Genomic DNA, 18,081 nt, shown 5'->3' with positions numbered 1-18,081 from the left:
TGATGTAGAGATCAACTCTTACCACACTTCCTAAGGTATTCCCTTTCACATTATATTCTAAAAACCTATCAACAGGAATGTATTTGAAAGCAACTAAAAAAAATAAACAATTTCATATGGCCTTTTTGCAAACTGCCATTAATATTCTTAGTAGGAAAAAATTAATGGAGTGTGCAAGCACAAAATATAGATCAAATGTTCTATGAAGCCAAATTTGATGCACACAACTATGTATATCTTCATACAAACTGTTTTTGTTCGGAAAGAACTATGAATAGCTCATGTAAACTGATATCACCACAATACATTCCACCGCCTGCTATACAATGCAAAAATAAGCTGCATGTGATAAACTCCAAAAGCCGATTAAGCTAACAGATTCCACAGTATAAAACTGGCTTTTGAACCAAATGTACACATTTAAGCATGCAATAAGAAACATACTTTTTTGATATAGTTGTAGAACTAGTCAAGGTGTCTATACTCTGGCCAAGTTTTGTATTTGCATTCATCAGCATGCATTTCTCTATAATGGAATTCTACGCAAGATGCTTTGCAGTTTGAGATAACACAATATTTACCCTAGCTCAGCTCTGACAGCACTGTTAAATAGTGTGCTTTGCATAAAACTCCCAATAAGGTAATGTCAGAAAAAATGCACTTTGATTCAAAATGGAACAGCTATTTCCAAGACTGAAGGTCAGAATTAAAGTCATACAAAACAATGGTTCTCCATTACCTCTGTGTGGTTCAATGTGACATATGTAAAGCTTCTCCTTCGCACTGCTTTAAATGACACATATTTATAATCAGTTCTTTGCAGTTAACACAGTCCTTTGTGTTACTCCTGTGTGTTAAGCTCAATGTCCCACATTTTCCCAGTAGTCTCCCTCAGCAACCGACTCTATAGTGATTTCACTTGGTGGAAGGTATCACAAAACAAATTGGGCCAAACGGACTGAAAATTTCAGATGTGGGAAAGATAGAGAGCATGTATGAGCACAGGGATGGTTTTTTCCTCACTCACAACTTTAATGCACATATTGCATGAGTCCCACTAGGATCAGCGTGCTTAACACTGATATTCAGTGTCAGCTTCACAATCTCACTGGGAGAATTTGCTACTAGAAAGCTGAATGGCCTATTAAATTAAAACACTGTGGATCATTCTCCAAAAATAGCACTTTCTATAACACTGAAATGTGGTCTTTCTCACTGCCTAGCTAATGACAAAGGTGTTAGAGCGTAACAGATTTTAAGGGACATGTTTTTGGCAGGGTGTCTACCTCTAGTGGCATAGAGTAGTTTCCTCTGTCTGAAATGTGGGAAAAGGGAAACTGATGAGTGGATAGTTTGGGGTCAAGACCTTTGATCAAAGTGTAAAGGTGACAGCCAGTTACAACTGGTGGCTTTCATATAAGTGAAGGTGCTGAATCAATTCCAGGGTCTAGTCTACACTTTACAGGAGCTATCCAAGGTGCTGAAACTTCCTTTGGTGAGATACACAATTCAGCAGCCTGGTTGTTTCCTTTTCAGCTTGGATCAAAACCTAGAATAGATTCACTGACCCAATGACATGGGGCAGATAAATGTCCCTCTTCCCACTCTATCATATACATTCTTGTTCTATTTATTCCTATTAGTTGCTGTCAAAGATAGTGGGGCTTCATGGGTACACTGGTGATGTTACGTAGGGTAAGCACTGATTCTTCTCTCTGTTCTGAGTCAATAACTGTGAGAATATGTGAGGAATGAGTTTTTATGCTTGGGGAAGCAAGATCTGGAAGAAGGTTCAAACTGAAGGGCTGCTTTTCCCATGGAAGGGGTTAGCAGTGGGAGAAACCATTTCTAAAAGAATTTTACTGAAATGGCACGGGGTAAAGCATGGACGCAGCATATTTTTCCACTATTTTAGGAGTACAATTATTCAAATCTCACAGAGATGACAGCTAGTGGGAAATTCTGGAAATTGTAATCCCCAAAAGTAATTTTTTGTGTTCTGACATGGGTTTTTTTTTAATTCCATAATCACTTGTTTGGGTGAAAGTGCTTGTGGTCACCTAATCTTTTAACCAGGTCTGTAACTAATGCTTTCATGTGAAGGCTGTTTGTTGTTATTGATGGGCAATGATCAAACCTGCTCTAGTTAGTCAGGGTGCTGAGGCAACACATTTTGCTGCCCTAAGAGCAGCATCTTACCCCTTTATCTCTGGCTATCTTACGGAAGATGCCAGAGTTGGACTTTCAAATCATATATCCTCTTCCTGTTCAGACCATCAACTGTCCCCAGCAACTGAATGGGTTTGTGTGTGCTTTCAGGCTACATGGCATCTTTAGGGCCCTTGAATATGTTTTCTGTGTGGTTTCCATAGTGTACTTCCCCGCTCCCTTCTGCAGACTCATATAACTATAGTAGGTACAATTGTGTGCATGTCTCCAGTTGTTGCTTAAGGCCACAATTGAAACTCTGAATGAATGTGATAGAGAAAATGAAGGGGGTGGGTGGAGATTGACAGCTAGAGACATCTCTAAATTCTTTCTTTGCTATTCCTTTCCCCACCCCTATTTTGTTTTGTGTATTTGTCTGCCTGTTTTTTCAAGTGTTGCCCATCCATAAGAGGTGTGTGTGTGTGTGTGTGTGTGTGTGTGTGTAATTTTGCAAGCTCTGCTATACAGACATAATTCACACATCACTAAACTGAAATGCTTTCACCTTCACATTTTGGTGCGTGTGAGTAATATTTTCCCGCAATATATATTAACTGTTAGCATGTGAGGAATTGTGATCACAGTTCTCTAAAAGAGCATTTATTTCAAAAGAGTGTGTGTATATATAGCTTCTGGTTTTTGTGGCTATACTTCAAGGGTAAGTCTGGATGGAAGTAATATATGGCATGACAAGTGGCATAATGATTTGGCTAAACTGGGTTGTGAGGGGCAGAGAAATAACAAGGAAGGAGAGTGTGGCGGCTCATTTTTCAGTTTCTAACTCTGTACATGGCTTGTTGGCCTTGTAGGAAAACCATGTGTATGCAACAAAGAAATGGACAGAGATATTAAAATGACTATCATGAGAAACACTGTAAGACAGCTAGTTATATTCTGGCTGGGAGAAGATATCTGTGTACCCCTGTGACATGTGAGTGGAGGGAAACTGTTCTGCAGGTGTTAGGAAAACCTAGCTGCAGGTATGGTTGAATCTGAGGATCCCCTAACTGAGATGTGGGGTCATTTTTAAACACACTTTAACCATCCTGGTTCACACATTAGTGAGATTAGCTAAAGAGGGTGGAAGTCTGGCCTATACAATGGCTTGGCACCCCTGGTTCCAATCTGCATTTATGGTGGTGAGCTTAATCCTCTAACATGGCCATTAAGCTCGCCATTGTGATTGTGAGCTTAATCCTTTAACATGGGAATCCACTGAGATGAGTGAGATGGTGAGCTTTAAAGTTAAAAGGGAAGCCCTGAACTGGCAGAGTTATAGGTAGCTAAGAGTTACCTACATGCTTGATCCATCCTAATCTATTAATAACAATCCCTTCTAGAGATTCTACTCAGATTAATGAGGGCAACCAGAATAAAGGTTAGATCCAGGTAGGCAGTAATAGGGATGTGTGGTCTAAGAGTCTAATCCTAGGGATTCTGCTCAGCTTAAGAAAGATCCAGAGTAATGGGGGGAATTCTAAGGAACCTACAGAAGCCAATGGGAGGGTGAGCTTTATAGTCAAAAGGGAAGTTGGAGTCCTGGGCAGGCAGAGTTGTGGGTGGCTAAGGGCACTAAATTGGGGTTGACCCTTTCCTTTTTCCACACTTCATCCATCCTAACCTATTCATAGCAGTCCCTTGAAGATTCTGCTCAGCTTAAGAAAGATCCAGAGTAATGGGGGGAATTCTAAGGAACCTACAGAAGCCAATGGGAGGGTGAGCTTTATAGTCAAAAGGGAAGTTGGAGTCCTGGGCAGGCAGAGTTGTGGGTGGCTAAGGGCACTAAATTGAGGTTGACCCTTTCCTTTTTCCACACTTCATCCATCCTAACCTATTCATAGCAGTCCCTTGAAGATTATGCTCAGATTAACTAAAATAACCAGACTAGAAAGTATATCCAGATGGCGAGTAATAAGGGGGTATGGTCTAACAAACCCAAAGAACTTAATGGGAAAGTGAGCTTTACAGTTAGAAACAAGTGGAGCCCTGGAGAAGCGGAGTTGTGGGTTGACCTTTTCCATTTACCACACTTCATCCATCCTAACCTATTCACAACCATCATAGGGATTCTGCTGAATAAGAAAGGCAACCAGAATAGAAGGTAGATCCAGATGGGAAGTCACAGGGGTGTGTGGTCTAAGAACCTAAGGAACCCATAGAGGTCAATGGGATGGTGAGCTTTACAGTTAGAAGGGAAATCAGAGCCCTGGAAAGGTAGAATTGTGGGTGACTGAGGGAACTTAACTGGAGTTACCAGACTTAATCCATCCAAAATTGTCACAGCCAATCTAGGGATTCTGCTCAGATTAGGAAAATCCAGAGCAATGAGGGGGCATCTTAAGGGACCCATAGAAGAGAATGGGAGAGTGAGCTTTATATTCAAAAGGGAACTTGGATCCCTGGAAAGGTGGAGTCATGGGTGGCTAAGGACAATTAATTGAGGTTAACCCTTCCCTTTCACCATGCTTCTTCCATCCTGACCTATTCAAAACTATCATAGGGATTCTGCTAATTAAGAAAGGCAACCAGAATAGAGGTTAGATCCAAATGGGAAGTCATGGGGGGTGTTCTTAAGGAACACATAGAAGTCAACGGGAAAGTGAGATTTACAGGTAGAAAGGAAGCTGGAGCCTTGGGCAGGCAGAGTTGTGAGTGGCTAATGGCACTTAGCTGGGGTTAATCAATTCCTTTTACCACACTTGATCAACCCTAGCCTATTCACAACAATGCGAGGGATTCTGATCAGATTAAGAAGACAACCATAATGGAAGGTAGATTCAGTTAGGGAGGAATAGAGGGATGTGGTCTAATGATGTGGATACTGATCAGATTAAGAAGGCAACCATAATGGAGGGAAGATTCAGATGGGGAGGAGTAGTGGGGTGTAATCTAAGAATCTAAGGAACCCATAAAGGTCAATGGGATGGGGGGCTTTACAGTTAGAAGGGAAGTTGGATTCCGAGAAAGGCAGAGTTGTGGGTGACTGGGGGAACTTAACTGGAGTGGACCCTTTCCTTTACCACACTTAATCTATCCTAGGGATTCTGCTTGGATTAAGAAAATCCAGAGCAATGGGAGAGAGTCTTAAGGAACCCATAGAAGTCATTAGGAGGTTGAGCTCTATATTCAAAAGGGAAGCTGGATCCCTGGAAAGGAAGAGTTGTGGGTGGCTGAGGGAGTTTTATTTTGGTCAGGCTTGATCCCTCCTATCCTATTCACAATCCTTCTTTCTAGGGATGAATGGGAGTTGTAGGAGACTGAGGACACTTCATTTTGTTAGGCTTGATCCATCCCATCCTATTCACAACCCTCCTTCTAGGGATGAATGGGAGTTGTAGGAGTCTGGGGACACTTCATTTTGTTGGGCTTGATCCATCCCATCCTATTCACAACCCTCCTTCTAGGAATGAATGGGAGTTGTAGGAGACTGAGGACACTTTATTTTGGTCAAGCTTGATCCACGCTATCCTCTTCACAAACCTCCTTTCTAGGGATTAATGAAGACCACTGGAGAGTAGATCTGGAGAGGGAGTCATGGGGATGTGTGGTGGTTGGGCTCCTACCTGGACTTGAGAACTCTCAATCGGCTCGCTTTCCAACCCTAACCCACCCCTGGCACCCCAAAGTGGAGCAGGAGTCCTTACCTGCTTGCTGTACTTGCTGCTGGCCTGACAGCTGTACTCAGAGCAGTGGTCGGAGCCGATGGAGATGTTGTCCCCGGCGCCGACGAAGGTGTTGGCGGGGGGCAGCTCCTGCACGGCCTGGTGCTTCTTCCCGGCGGTGGGCGACTGCGGGTGGAGCTGGACGGTGGGCAGCGGCGAGCTGGACTTGTAGTGGCGCGCCAGATCGGGGCTACCCCCGGGCCCGCCGTTGACGGCGCGGTAGCGGCTGAGGGCGGGGCTGTCCCCGGCCAGCTTCTCGTGGACGCCGTCGTAGCGCTGCCCGTTGGGCTTGGAGGCCTCCACGGTGACGATGCTGCTGTAGAGCGGCTGCTTCCCGGGCGCCTTCTTGCCTTTCTTGTCCTTCTTGGGCTTCTTGGCCTTGTCGTGGTGGTGGAGCGGGGCCGGGGCGAAGAAGTCCTCGTGGTCCTTCTTGCCGGCCTCGTAGCCCCCGCGCTGGTGGGCCTTGGCGCGGCAGTAGCGGGCCAGGCCCACGCCCAGGAGGAGCAGCGCCACGGTCACCACGCCGGCGACCACGCCCACCGCGATGCTGAGCCGCTGCTTGCCCAGCTCGTAGCTGGGGTCGCCGGCGATGTCTTGGCCCAGCGGCGTGTGGAGGCTGCGCGCCACTTGGCTCTCCACCAGCGTGGCGTTGGCGAGGCTCTCGTTGACGAAGACGTGGAGCAGGGCGGTGGTGGCTTGCCCGGGCGCCCCGCTGTCGTTCACCTGCACCACCAAGCGGTGGAGCCCGTAGTGCTTGGGCGCCAACTGCCCCACCAGGGAGACCACGCCGGTGGAAGAGTCAATCTCAAAGAGGCGGAAGGGGTTGCCGCCTACCAAGCTGAAACTCAGCTCCGCGTTGGGCCCGGCGTCCGCGTCGCGTGCCCGCACTGTGGCAACAGCCACGCGTGGGAGGCTAGAGGGCGGCAGTACCGTGTAGGAGCCGTTCGCGGGTGCTGTCACCACTGGCGCGTTGTCGTTCTCGTCCATCACAAAGAGCGAAACCGTCGCCGTCGCCGAGCGAGCCGGTTCGCCGCCGTCCACCGCTTTGACAGCGAAGGTGTAGCTGGTTTGCACCTCCCTGTCGAAAGAGACAGCGGAGAAGATGGTCCCCGTGTCGTTCTCGATGGAGAAGATCCCGGCCTCGCTGCCCTCGCCCTGGATGGAGAGGCTGAGCTGGGCGTTGCGGCCCTTGTCGGCGTCCATGACGGTGACCATCCCCACGGGGCTGTTGGGCTGCAGGTTCTCCTTGACGTAGAAGGTGAAGACGTCCTGCATGAAGCGCGGCTCGTTGTCGTTGCGGTCGGCGACGCGGAGCAGGACCCGCGTGGAGCCCTGCAGCGAGGGCGTGCCTTTGTCGCGGGCCGTGACCTGGAACTCGTAGGCGTCGCGCTGCTCGCGGTCCAGCACCGCCTGCACGCGCACCTCGCCCGAGTCCGGGTCGATGGTGAAGAGGCCCGCCTCGGAGGGGAGGGAGGAGGAGGAGGAGGAAGGGGGGAGCGGCTCCAGGGAGTAGGCGATCTCGGCGTTCTTGCCGCTGTCGGCGTCGCTGGCCAGGATGGTGGCCACCCTCTCGCCCGGCGCGTTGTTCTCCGGGAAGGAGAGCTCCAGCAAAGCCTGGCCGAAGACGGGCGGGTTGTCGTTGGCGTCCGCCACGCGGACCAGCAGCGAGTTGTTGCTGGAGAGGCTGGGGCTGCCGGAGTCGACGGCCACGATGACCACGTTGTAGTCGCGCGCCGCCTCGTAGTCCAGCGGCGCCGAGGTGTGCAGAAAGTACTTGCGCTTGTTCTGGGGCTCGCCCTCGCCCTCGCTGGCCGGCTTGAGCTGGAAAGGGACGTCCCCCACCACGGTGCAGGTCACCACCCCGTTCTCGCCCTGGTCGCGGTCCGAGACCTGCACCAGCGCCACCGGGGTGTCCACCAGCACGTCCTCGCCCACGGTGGCCACCCCGTCCCTCAGCGGGATGCGCCCGATCTTGCGGATGTCAATGGCGGGGACGTTGTCGTTCTCGTCGCGGATGTTGAGCACCACTGTGGCCTTGTCGCTCTTGGGCGGCTGGCCCCGGTCGCGCGCCATGACGCTGAAGCGCAGCTGGTTGACCTCCTCGCGGTCGATGCGGTGGAGGACGCTGAGCCAGCCGGAGGCCTCATCCAGGCGGAGCAGGCGGCGCACCGACTCCGTGGCCGCCCCGAAGACGTACTCCAGCTGCCCGTTGACCCCGGCGTCCGCGTCGGCGGCCCGCAGCTGGAGAATCGGCGTCCCTGGGCTGCTGTTCTCCGCCAAGTCGGCTTCGTAGACGCTCTTCTCGAAGCGGGGGCTGTTGTCGTTCACGTCGGTGATCAGCACCCTCAGCAGGGCCTGCGAGGAGCGTGCAGGGTCGCCACCGTCGCGCACGCGGAGGCTCAGCTCATAGGCGTCGCGCTGCTCACGATCGAGGGGCCCTTTGACAATCAGCTGCGGCTGCTTCTCCCCGTCGGGGGTGTCGGCTACTTGCAGCTCGAAGACGGTGCTCCGAGCCGTCGAGGAGCCTCCTCCGCCTCCGCCCCCTTCGGCTTCAGGCCTCCTTTTATCGGAGGAGCTCCTGGAGCCGCCGGGCTCTTGGAGCAACTCGTAGCGCTCGATCCCGTTCCGTCCGAAGTCGCGGTCGGTCGCAGTGGGAAGCAGATAGAGCGTCCCCACGGGACGGTTCTCCTCCACGGTGAGGGTCAGCACTGGCGAGGGGAAGGTCGGCGTGTTGTCATTGATGTCCAGGATCACCACCCGGCCTTCGAAGAGGTCCACCCAGCTCTGCGAAGGGCCGATGACGGAGACCTCGAAGTCCAAGAAGCACTCGTTCTCGTCGAAGATCATCTGGCACTGCGGCAGCTTCTCGCGGTCGATGCGGCGCTCGGTGGTGCTCAGCTCGCCCGTCATGTTGTCGATCTTGAGGTAGTCGGCGCCGGACTCGAGGCTGAACGTGACCTCTCCCGAGCCGGTGACGATGCCCAGGTCCGAGGCGACGTTGCCGATACGGATGTCGGCGGGGCCCTCCTCGGCGAGGCGGTAGCGCAGCACCTGCTTGGCCGACGCCGGGACCACCAGCCCCAGCGGCGGAGGCAGAAGGAGCAGGAGCCAGCAGGCGAAGCAGCGCACCAGGGCCGGCAGCCGACGCAGACGCCACATCCTCGTCGCCCTCGCCAAGCCAGGCAGCAGAATCCAAGGGGGAATCCAAGCGGGGAAAGGAGGCAAATCAGCGCGTACAATCCTTCTGCTCTGGAGGAGAAACTTCAGCGCTCATCGCAGTCACGCAAGCCAAGGAGAAAGGGTTGTTGAGTGAGTGTCACTGGGCGGCTCTTCCTCTTCCCAGCCTCCCGCGTTCCTTCCGATACTCACAGTTCACGGGGCAAAGCGGCTTTGGCTCGAGGAAAGATTCATCTCGTTGGCGGAAAGGAAAGGAGGGGGCAGTTCCGCCTCTTTCTCCTCCCTCCTCCTCCTCCTCCGCCTTCGGATGGTACTGTAATCACTTTGCAAGGTTGGCAAGAAAAGGGAGAGGAGTAGCAGAGCAGCAGCGGGGAAAGATGGGGAAGCAAGGCTCCTCGCGCCCAAGTCCAGTCCAATTCGTGTTCTCTCTCTCTCTCCCTCTCCCTCTCAGCGCCGTCGCTTCAGCTCTTTCCTCCGCCTTCTCCTCCCCGCCGAGGAGGGGGTGGAGTGGGGGAATGTCAATCGCTTCATTCAGAGCGGGCTGGTGTCCGGTGGAGGGGGAAAGGACCGAGAGAGAGAGAGAGAGAGGCAGAGAGGAAGAAAGAACCGCAGGCAGGCTAGGCACCCAGTCCTCTTCCTTGGCTGCGATGGAATCAGAAAAAGCCCCTTTCCCGCACCAAACAGCAGCCCATCTATTTTGGAAGATGTGCCTCTATTGTGGGGACATGCTTCCTTCCCCCTCGCGTTGCATCCAGCAAGTCCTATTCCAGGAACTCTCTCAGAATACAGTCCATCTGGATTGGAAGATGTGTCTCTATTGGGGGAACATGCGTTCGGTTCAGCTTCTAGGAACCCCCTTTTCAGGATGCTCAGGATGGCGCCCAAAAAATCCACAGGGAGGTCTTTTTTTTGTCGAAAAAATAAATCAATCAGCTCTGCGCAAGGTCATTAGTCCCGAAAAGTCCGAGAGGTAAGGAAGGATGGAGAGAGAGGAAAAAAACGCACACGGAGAGAGAGAGCTGGCGAGCAATTTCCCACACAAACACACACAACGACGCCCGAGTCCCAAGTTTGCCGTCGCCTCTGCAGTTGGGCTGCGCGTGCGTTTTGTGGTGTGCGCGCGCGAGAGAGAACGCGGCAGCGCGCGCGGACGGGCGCGTTGGGTCTGTGGGCGCCTTACCTGCATTTACCCTGCATGGCTTGGAGGCAGCGGAAGGGGCTGCAGCAGCAGCAGCGCCAAGGATTGAGATAGAGAGACAGAGAGTGCCAGCTCCGGCTCTGGCGTCTTCCCCTCGCCGTCCCAAGGCAGGTAAAAAAAAAAAAAAGCGGTTGGCAAGTTCAGCCCCTTCCCTCCCTCGCTGGGTCCAAAGGTGAGCCCAAAGGTCGGCTCGGCTGCAGGGGAGACGAGTCAGGATGCGTGTTTCCAATAGTCCACGCTTCAATGTGTTCCTCCCCCGTTGGTTGATTGTTGATCGATCCAGGGACTGGGTCTTCTCTCCACGTGAAGAGCTGGATGGATTATGATATTCTTCGCCGCCGAGGTGCAAAAGAATGATGGCTGGGAATAAGGTGGAATGCCGAATGAGAGCCGCAGTTGTGGCTGTTCGCGTTCCCTGTCTCTCTCTCTTTCTGTGTCTCTGCTGGCTCGCCTCGCTCAAGTGCGGCTGGTTGGTGCAGGGAGCTCGCTAGCTCAAGCTCTGGGAGGCACACACTCGCAGGGGCGGGCGCGCGCGCGGGGGGCGCGCTCCCGCGCACTCCCTCACACGCCGCGGAGCAGAGGAAGCGCGAGCGTGAAGCAGAAAAAAAATGGGAGGGGGGCGAAGGAGGGAGGGGGCGGCATAGAAAGCGGCGGAGCATCAAGTTTGTCCTAAAGTGCTTGAGAATGGGAGGAAGCTAAGCCTCTCTCGGCGGGGGAGGAGGCTCTTCCCTCTTTCCCTCAGAAAGGAAAAGCCCCGCGTTGGACAGCCAGCCAAGCCCTGCAAAAAAAAAAACACCACCTTCTCCTCTCCTTCCCTGGCAATCTCAGTCAAAAAGCGGGAAAGCCATGTCTTCTATGTGTCCTTATTCAGATGTGGGGAAGGGTTTGTGTTTTTCATGGGAGCGGGACGGGATCGTGTGGTCTTGGGGTGGCTGTGTGTCTTTCGGGCTGTATGGCGACGTTACAGAAGCATTCCCTCCTGACGTTTCGCCCACATCTATGGCAGGCGTCCTCAGAGGTTGTGAGGTCTGTTGGAAACTAGGCAAGTGGGATTTATATATCTGTGGAATAATGTCCAGAATAGGAGAAAGAACTGTTTGAGGCAAGTGTGAATGTTGCAATTGGCCACATTGATTAGCATTGAGTATCCTTTTAGCTTCAAAGCTTGGCTGCTTCCTGCCTGGGGGAAATCCCTTATTGGGGAGGTGCTAGCTGGCCCTGATTATTTTCTGTCTGAAAGAGAGTTTGTTCATAAACGCCAATTCTCCGCTCTCCTAGTCAATCTCGCATTTGGAGATTTGGATAATCAGTTAAAATTCAGGGTTTTTTTTACCTGAAAAATTTCGGGGGGGGGGGGGTTGAACCCTAAACCCCCCCTCCGGCTACAGCCCTGTGTATAATAATGTCCAAGGTGGGAGAAGGAACTCTTGTCTGTTGGAGGCAGATGTGGATGTTTTTTATATTTTTATTTATTTATTATTTTTGCATTTATTTATTTTTATCCATTCGCTTTCGGCATGGGTCGTGACAGGCAGGGAGAGAGAGAGGAAGAGCTGCAATGGCTCGAGCGAGATCCAAACTCCAGAGAGGAGAGGATGTGGGCGAAACGTCGGGAGAGAATGCTTCTGGAACGTGGCCATTCAGCCCGGAAAAACTCACAGCAACGCAGGGCCCTTCCATACAGCCCTATACCCCAGAATATCAAGGCAGAAAAGCCCACAATATCTGCTTTGAACTTTGAGTCCACACTCAGATAATGTGGGATTGTGGAAGGCACACAGTCCGCACATGTCCACAGTGATTCTGGACATGAAAGTCTTCGACAACACAATCTCCCGCCTGTAGACAAGAGCCTCACAGGAAGGATTCCACTCCACATTCCCCACCCCACTTGGAGAGATGGGTCCACCCGCTGCTTCTTTCCTTCTCTCCCGCGCTGAGTGACGCGTGAAAAGCAGAATGGGATGCTGGCAGCTCTGCTGCGTTGTGAGAAGGAGCGAGCGCTCGCCTCAGAAAAAGCAACTTTCCTCCTCTGCTCTCCTCAGGGCTGCCAAACTCCATCCGCTTTGGTTTATTTCCCTCAGTTTCGAGACTTTCTCCTTTTGACTTTGAGGCGTTCCGTCGCCCGTGGCATTTCCCCCCTTCCTCCTCTTTTTATTTACGCGGGAAGCCTGTTGGCTTCTCCCTCCCTCCCTGAGAGACTGAATGTAAGGGAGCCAGATTGGGGAGAGCGGTCCCGCGCCTCCTCCTCTTCCTCCTCTTCCTTCTTCTCCGCCTCACTGTTCACTGGAGTGGCTGCTTTGACAGGAAGCAACACCGCCGCCGTGACTGAAGGGTTTGGAAAACCCCAGGAAAGGGCGAACGCGGCTGGAAGCGGCTGAGAAAATGCGCTGCGGAAAGAGCCGGCCTCCCCTTTCCCTCCAATTCGTTCCCTCCTCCCCTCTCGAGTGAGCTCGAGCCCGCGCGCGCCTTTTTTTTATTATTATGTCTGCCTCTCCGAGACAACCCCGCACTCCCTTTGCTTGCTCGCTCGCTTCCTTCCTTCCTTCCGCCCGCGAGGACTCCCTCCTTTTGGCGCGACTGGGGCGGCTGCAACAGCTGCAGGCGTTGGGCTCGCTCTCCCCCCGCCCTTCTCACCGCCCTCCCTTGTTGGTTGGCGGGCGTCTCAAGCCCCGCCCCTCCCTCCTTCCTCCCCCCTCCCTTCTTCAAGACCTCGCCGGAGACCCCGGGTTTGGATATCTGCAGCATCAGCGAGAAAAAGGCGAAGTTGGCGCAGGCGCACTAGGCCTCGCCGCAGTCCCGGGGAGGGGAGAGAGAGAGAGGCGGGGAGTTCCGGCAGATTCTCGGCGGGTTAAGTGGGATTAAGATCAAGCCTCCGCTTTATTTGCCAAACAGAATGAGGGAAGGGGCGGAGGAGACTGTATAGGACGAGTCTTTGCCCCAAGGAGAGCCTTGCAGCCCTCCCTGCATTGGGAGGCATCTAAAGCTTGGCACATTGTATGCTTTTAGGCGCCGTGAGAGTTCTCAGTGCGGTCCTCCGTGGTCGTAATCCGCCCCAACTTCGGAGGCGACGGTGATGGCGATCTGTTTCGTTCGGGAACGGATTTGGTTTCGAGAGGATGGAGCCGCAGTCGGCGAGGCAAAGGGAGGCAGAGAGGGAGGTGGTTGTCGAAGGCTTTCATGGCCGGAATCACTGGCTTGTTGTGCATTTTCCGGGCTGTATGACCATGTTCCGGAAGCATTCTCTCCTGACGTTTCGCCCACATCTATGGCAGGCATCCTCAGAGGTTGTGAGGTCTGTTGGAAACTAGGCAAGTGGGGTTTATATATCTGTGGGAGAAAAAAAAAACCTCTTGTGTGTTGAAGGCAAGCGTGAATGTTGTCATTAGTATTAATGGCCTTGCAAACCTGGGAGGGATTTACTGCACAACCTGCCACAGATGCGGGCGAAACGTCAGCTTCTGGAACAGCCCGAAAGACTCACAGCAACCCAGGGAGGGAATGATAGCCCGAGCAGGAACAAGCTGATGCTTTCATGGAGCTCTTTCCACCATGTTCCCCCTCAAACCACGATTTCCAGGAAATCACTCGTCCTTCTCTCCACGTTTCCCAACGCCTCCCACAATCCTTCTCTTTGCAGTGCAGTCATCCACACACACTCTTCTCCTTCACACGCATTCCTGTCTTATCTCTCCCCCTCCCTGGTCCAGACTTCATCCAACAGCATCATCTCCAATTCTCTCTCAGCACCGTGGGGAAATTAGAGTGAGGTAACGCCTCCCACCTCCTCCTTTCCTTTCCTCTTCTTTCTTTCCTTTCTTGCCTCGGGAACCCATTGCCATGGATGAGCCTGCTCTTTTGCCTCTCTTACCCAGGCTTTCATTGCCATGTGTTGTCGAAGGCTTTCATGGCCAAAAATCACTGGGTTGCTCTGATTTTTTTTTCCAGGTTGTATAGCTATGTTCCAGAAGCATTCTCTCCTGACGTTTCGCCCACATCTATGGCAGGCATCCCCAGAGGTTGTGAGGTCTGTTGGAAACTAGGCAAGTGGGTCCTTCTCTCTCTCGCACTCATCATTGACCTTAATAAAGTGAACTTGGAGTTTATACCCTGTCTCCCCTAAAATAAGACATCCCCAGAAAATAGGACGTAGTAGAGGTTTTGCTGAATCTATATATATAAAAGGGTAATGAAATTTCGGCCTAGGACAAAACAACAAAACTACACATCCCAGAAACACTAAACTTGACAGCACAACCCCTCATCCATGCCTCTACGTTCATACAACAAAAAGAAAAGAAAAATAAATTCCTAATTAGAGGGAGAGGAATAATTGTTTTTATCCAATTGCTGCCAGTTAGAAGGCTGAGCTCCGCCCACTTGGTCTCCTAGCAACCCACTCAGCCCAGGGGACAGGCAGAGTTAGGCCTCACTTAGGCCTCTTCCACACTGCCTATAAAATACAGATTATCTGATTTGAACTGGATTATATGGCAGTGTAGACTCAAGGCCCTTCCACACAGCTATATTACCCATTTATAATGGACTTAATGTAAGGTAAAACCTTCACCCTTTACCTTAACTACCACCAGTTCCTCAATACTTTATTTCCCATACCACCAGACTTCGCCACAGCAACGCGTGGCCGGGTACAGCTAGTTGCTAAATATAAGGCCTCCCCGAAAGTAAGACCTAGCAAAGTTTTTGTTTGGAAGCATGCCTGCCGAACAGAATACCAGAGCATGCAGGATCGGTAAATGTACTTACCATAGAGCAGGGGTCCTCAAACCTTTTAAGTGGAGGGCCGGTTCATGGTCCCTCAGGCTGTTGAGGGGCCAAATTATCATTTGAAAAAAAATATGAACAAATTCCTATGCACAATGCACATGTCTTATTTGTAGTGCAAAAAACCCCCAAAAAACAACAACCCAACAACAACTATTTATTTACTACATTTTTACCCCACCCTCTCTCACCCCGAAGGGGACTCAGAGCGGCTTACAAGTTGTATGTACATACAATATATCAGGGGTCCCCAAACTTTTTAAATGGGGCCTGTTCATGATCCTTCGGACCGGTGGAGGGCCGGACTATAGTTGGCCAGCGAGCAATAATAATTTATAACAACAACAACAACAACAACAACAATAATAATAATAAAGAGTTTTGGAAGAGACCCCTTGGGCCATTTAGTCCTATCCCTTTCTGCCTTTGTGCACCGATAGCACAAACAAAGCACCCTTGACAGATGGCCACCCAGCCTCAATGTCAATAATAATAATAATAATAAGGGTTGTAAGAGAAAAAGAGATCCCTTGGGTCATTTAGCCCAACCCCCTTCTGCCCTTGTGCCATGGGGGCTGGATAAATGGCTTCGATGGGCCGTATCCGGCCCCCGGGCCTTAGTTTGGGGACCCCTGCCATAGAGTATTGTACATGGAAATAATGTTAGTAACAAGAAATTCTTGATAGCGTTCACAGTTTGTCTGGTTATGCTGGTTTGTGATAACAACTACTGTACAGTATATAATAAATGTTCATTTTTTTGTTCAACAATAAATTCTTCTTCATGGAAAAATAAGACATCCCTGAAAATAAGACCTAGCACATCTTTGGGAGCAAAAATTAATATAAGACACTGTCTTATTTTCGGGGAAACACAGTATATCTGTGGAATCATATAGTTGGAAGAGATCTCAGGCCATCCAGTCCAACCCCCTGCCAAAAAGCAGGAAAATCACATTCAAAGCACCCCCCGATAGATGACCAGCCTCTGTTTAAAAGCCTCCAAAGAAAAAGAGCCTCCACCACACTCCGCAGCAGAGAGTTCCACTGATGAACAGCCCTCACAGTTAGGAAGTTCTTCCTAATGTTCAGGAAAGTCCAGGATGGGAGAAAGAACTCATGTCAGCTTGAGGCAAGTATGAATGTTTCAATTGTCCTGCAAGATTAGCATTGAATGGCCTTACAGCTTCAAAGCTTGGCTTCTTCCTGTCTGGGGGAATCCTTTGTCAGGGGAAAAGGAAGAGCATGCATACAAAGAACTATATTTGACAGTATCCAAAGGGTTGTTGTGCATTTTTCGGGCTGTATGAAAGAGTTGCACAGAGTTTTTGAAGGGAAGCATTATCTCCTGAAGTTTCACGCACATCTATGGCAGACATCCTCAGAGGTTGTGAGGTATATTGGAAAGCTAAGCAAGGGAGGGTTATATATCTGTGGAAGGTCCAGGGCGGGAGAAAGAATTTTATCTGTTAGAGGCCAGTGTGAATGTTGCGATTAATCACCTTGATTAGCATTGAATGGCCTTGGAAGCTTCATTCCTGCCTGGAGGAATCCTTTGTTTTGAGGTGTTAGCTGCCCCTGATTGATTCATGTCTGTAATTCCTCTGTTTCAAAGTGTTGTCTTTTTTACTGTTGTGATTTTAGAACTTGGACCACTCTAACAACTACCATGTAAAACTGTACAAAGAAGCCATTGAAATCCACAAACATGTGGCCTATTTCAACAGAAAGGAGGAAACCATGAAAAATGGACAACATCTGGCAACCAGAATTAAAAAAAATGCCTCTAAAATCAGGACAGTAAATAAAGAACAACATTCTGAAAAACAGGGCAATTCTAGACATGAATCAATCAGAGCGAGATAACACCTCCCAACAAAGGATTCCCCCAGGCAGTAAGCAGCCAGACCTTGAAGCTGGAAGGCTATTCAGTGCTAATCAAGGTGGCCAACTGAAACATTCACAATCAGGACTAGCTAACACCTCCAATTCCCCCAGCCAGGAATCAGCCAGGCTTTGAAGCTGTCAGGCTTTTCAATACTAATCAAGGTGGCCAATTGCAACATTCACACTTGCCTCCAACAGGCAAGAGTTCTTTCCTGGACCCTGGACCTTCCACAGATATATAAACCTCACTGGTCTAGTTTCCAATATACCGCACAGCCTCTGAGGATGCCTTCCATAGATGTGGGCGAAACGTCAGGAGAGAATGCTTCGATGGTTCGAATCTGGGGAGGGACATGAGCGAAGCCTCCCACAGGATAGTAAAAACATCATTCTTACAGACGGCCAATTCTCTCACACCATCCTGACACACACATACACATATACAAAGACATCTACTCCTTAGGTTCATCACAAACAAGCCCTGGGAGTTTCAGGAATAATCCTATAGAGAAAGGTTTCGGGTTCCTCACTGCTTAAGTGGAATCAGGGATTCTAATCTCCCAGAGATGGTGATGAAAAGAGGTTAAATACAGGGGAAAGGGAGTGGGGTGTGTGTGTGTGTGTGTGTGTGTCCTGCGGGGGAAACCAAGCGTGCAAGGAGCAAACGGGAAGCAATTGGACGGCGTGGAAGAAGAAAAAAAACCTAACTCGACAACTCCACCAAGGGACAAAGCGAGGAAATGACACCAGAAACCGCGTCAAAGCTGATGATGACCTTTTTTTCCTTCGCTTTAGTAGCATCCAATCCAGTTCGTTCACAGTGCCTTCCTTCTGAATCTTTCTTTCTCTGGGTTGCTGTGAGTTTACCAGGCTGTATGGCCATGTCCCAGAAGCATTCTTTTCCTGATGTTTCACCTGCATGTATAGCAGACATCCTCAGAGGTAATGAGGTCTGTTGAATAGTAGTCAAGTAGAAAAGTAGTTTATATATCTGTGGCTCAGGGTGGGAGAAAGAACTCTTGTCTGTTTGAGGCAGTAGGTCACCTTGATTAGCATTGAATAGCCTTTCAGCTTCAAGGTCTGGCTGCTTACTGCTTGGGGGAATCATTTGTTCTGAGGTGTTAGCTGGTCCTGATTGATCATGTCTGGAGTTCCTTTGTTTTC

At 50.6% G+C, this 18,081-nt stretch overlaps 1 protein-coding gene across 16 annotated transcripts in view; it reads right to left on the bottom strand.

Moving 5' to 3' along the window:
* pcdh7 (protocadherin 7) overlaps positions 1–10,709 on the bottom strand; it is a 473,476-nt gene extending 462,767 nt beyond the window's left edge. For 4 of the 16 annotated variants that reach the window (XR_010006631.1, XM_062982208.1, XM_008118076.3 and 1 more), the window contains exon 1: positions 5,853–10,708. Coding sequence is in view for 14 of the 16 variants with exons in the window: in XM_062982208.1 (XP_062838278.1) it covers positions 5,853–9,029 (3,177 nt within the window). In the remaining 2 variants the exon portion in view is untranslated. Of the gene's footprint in view, positions 1–5,852 lie in introns of all 16 variants that reach the window. The other 12 variants (XM_008118072.3, XM_062982205.1, XM_008118074.3 and 9 more) reach the window with 7 other exon arrangements.
* Positions 10,710–18,081: the final 7,372 nt, after the last annotated feature.

The sequence above is a fragment of the Anolis carolinensis genome, chromosome 5 (assembly GCF_035594765.1).
Source record: "Anolis carolinensis isolate JA03-04 chromosome 5, rAnoCar3.1.pri, whole genome shotgun sequence".
NCBI lineage: Eukaryota > Metazoa > Chordata > Lepidosauria > Squamata > Dactyloidae > Anolis > Anolis carolinensis.
Note: the sequence above shows the minus strand (reverse complement) of the source record. Positions and strands in the feature narration are given on the sequence as shown.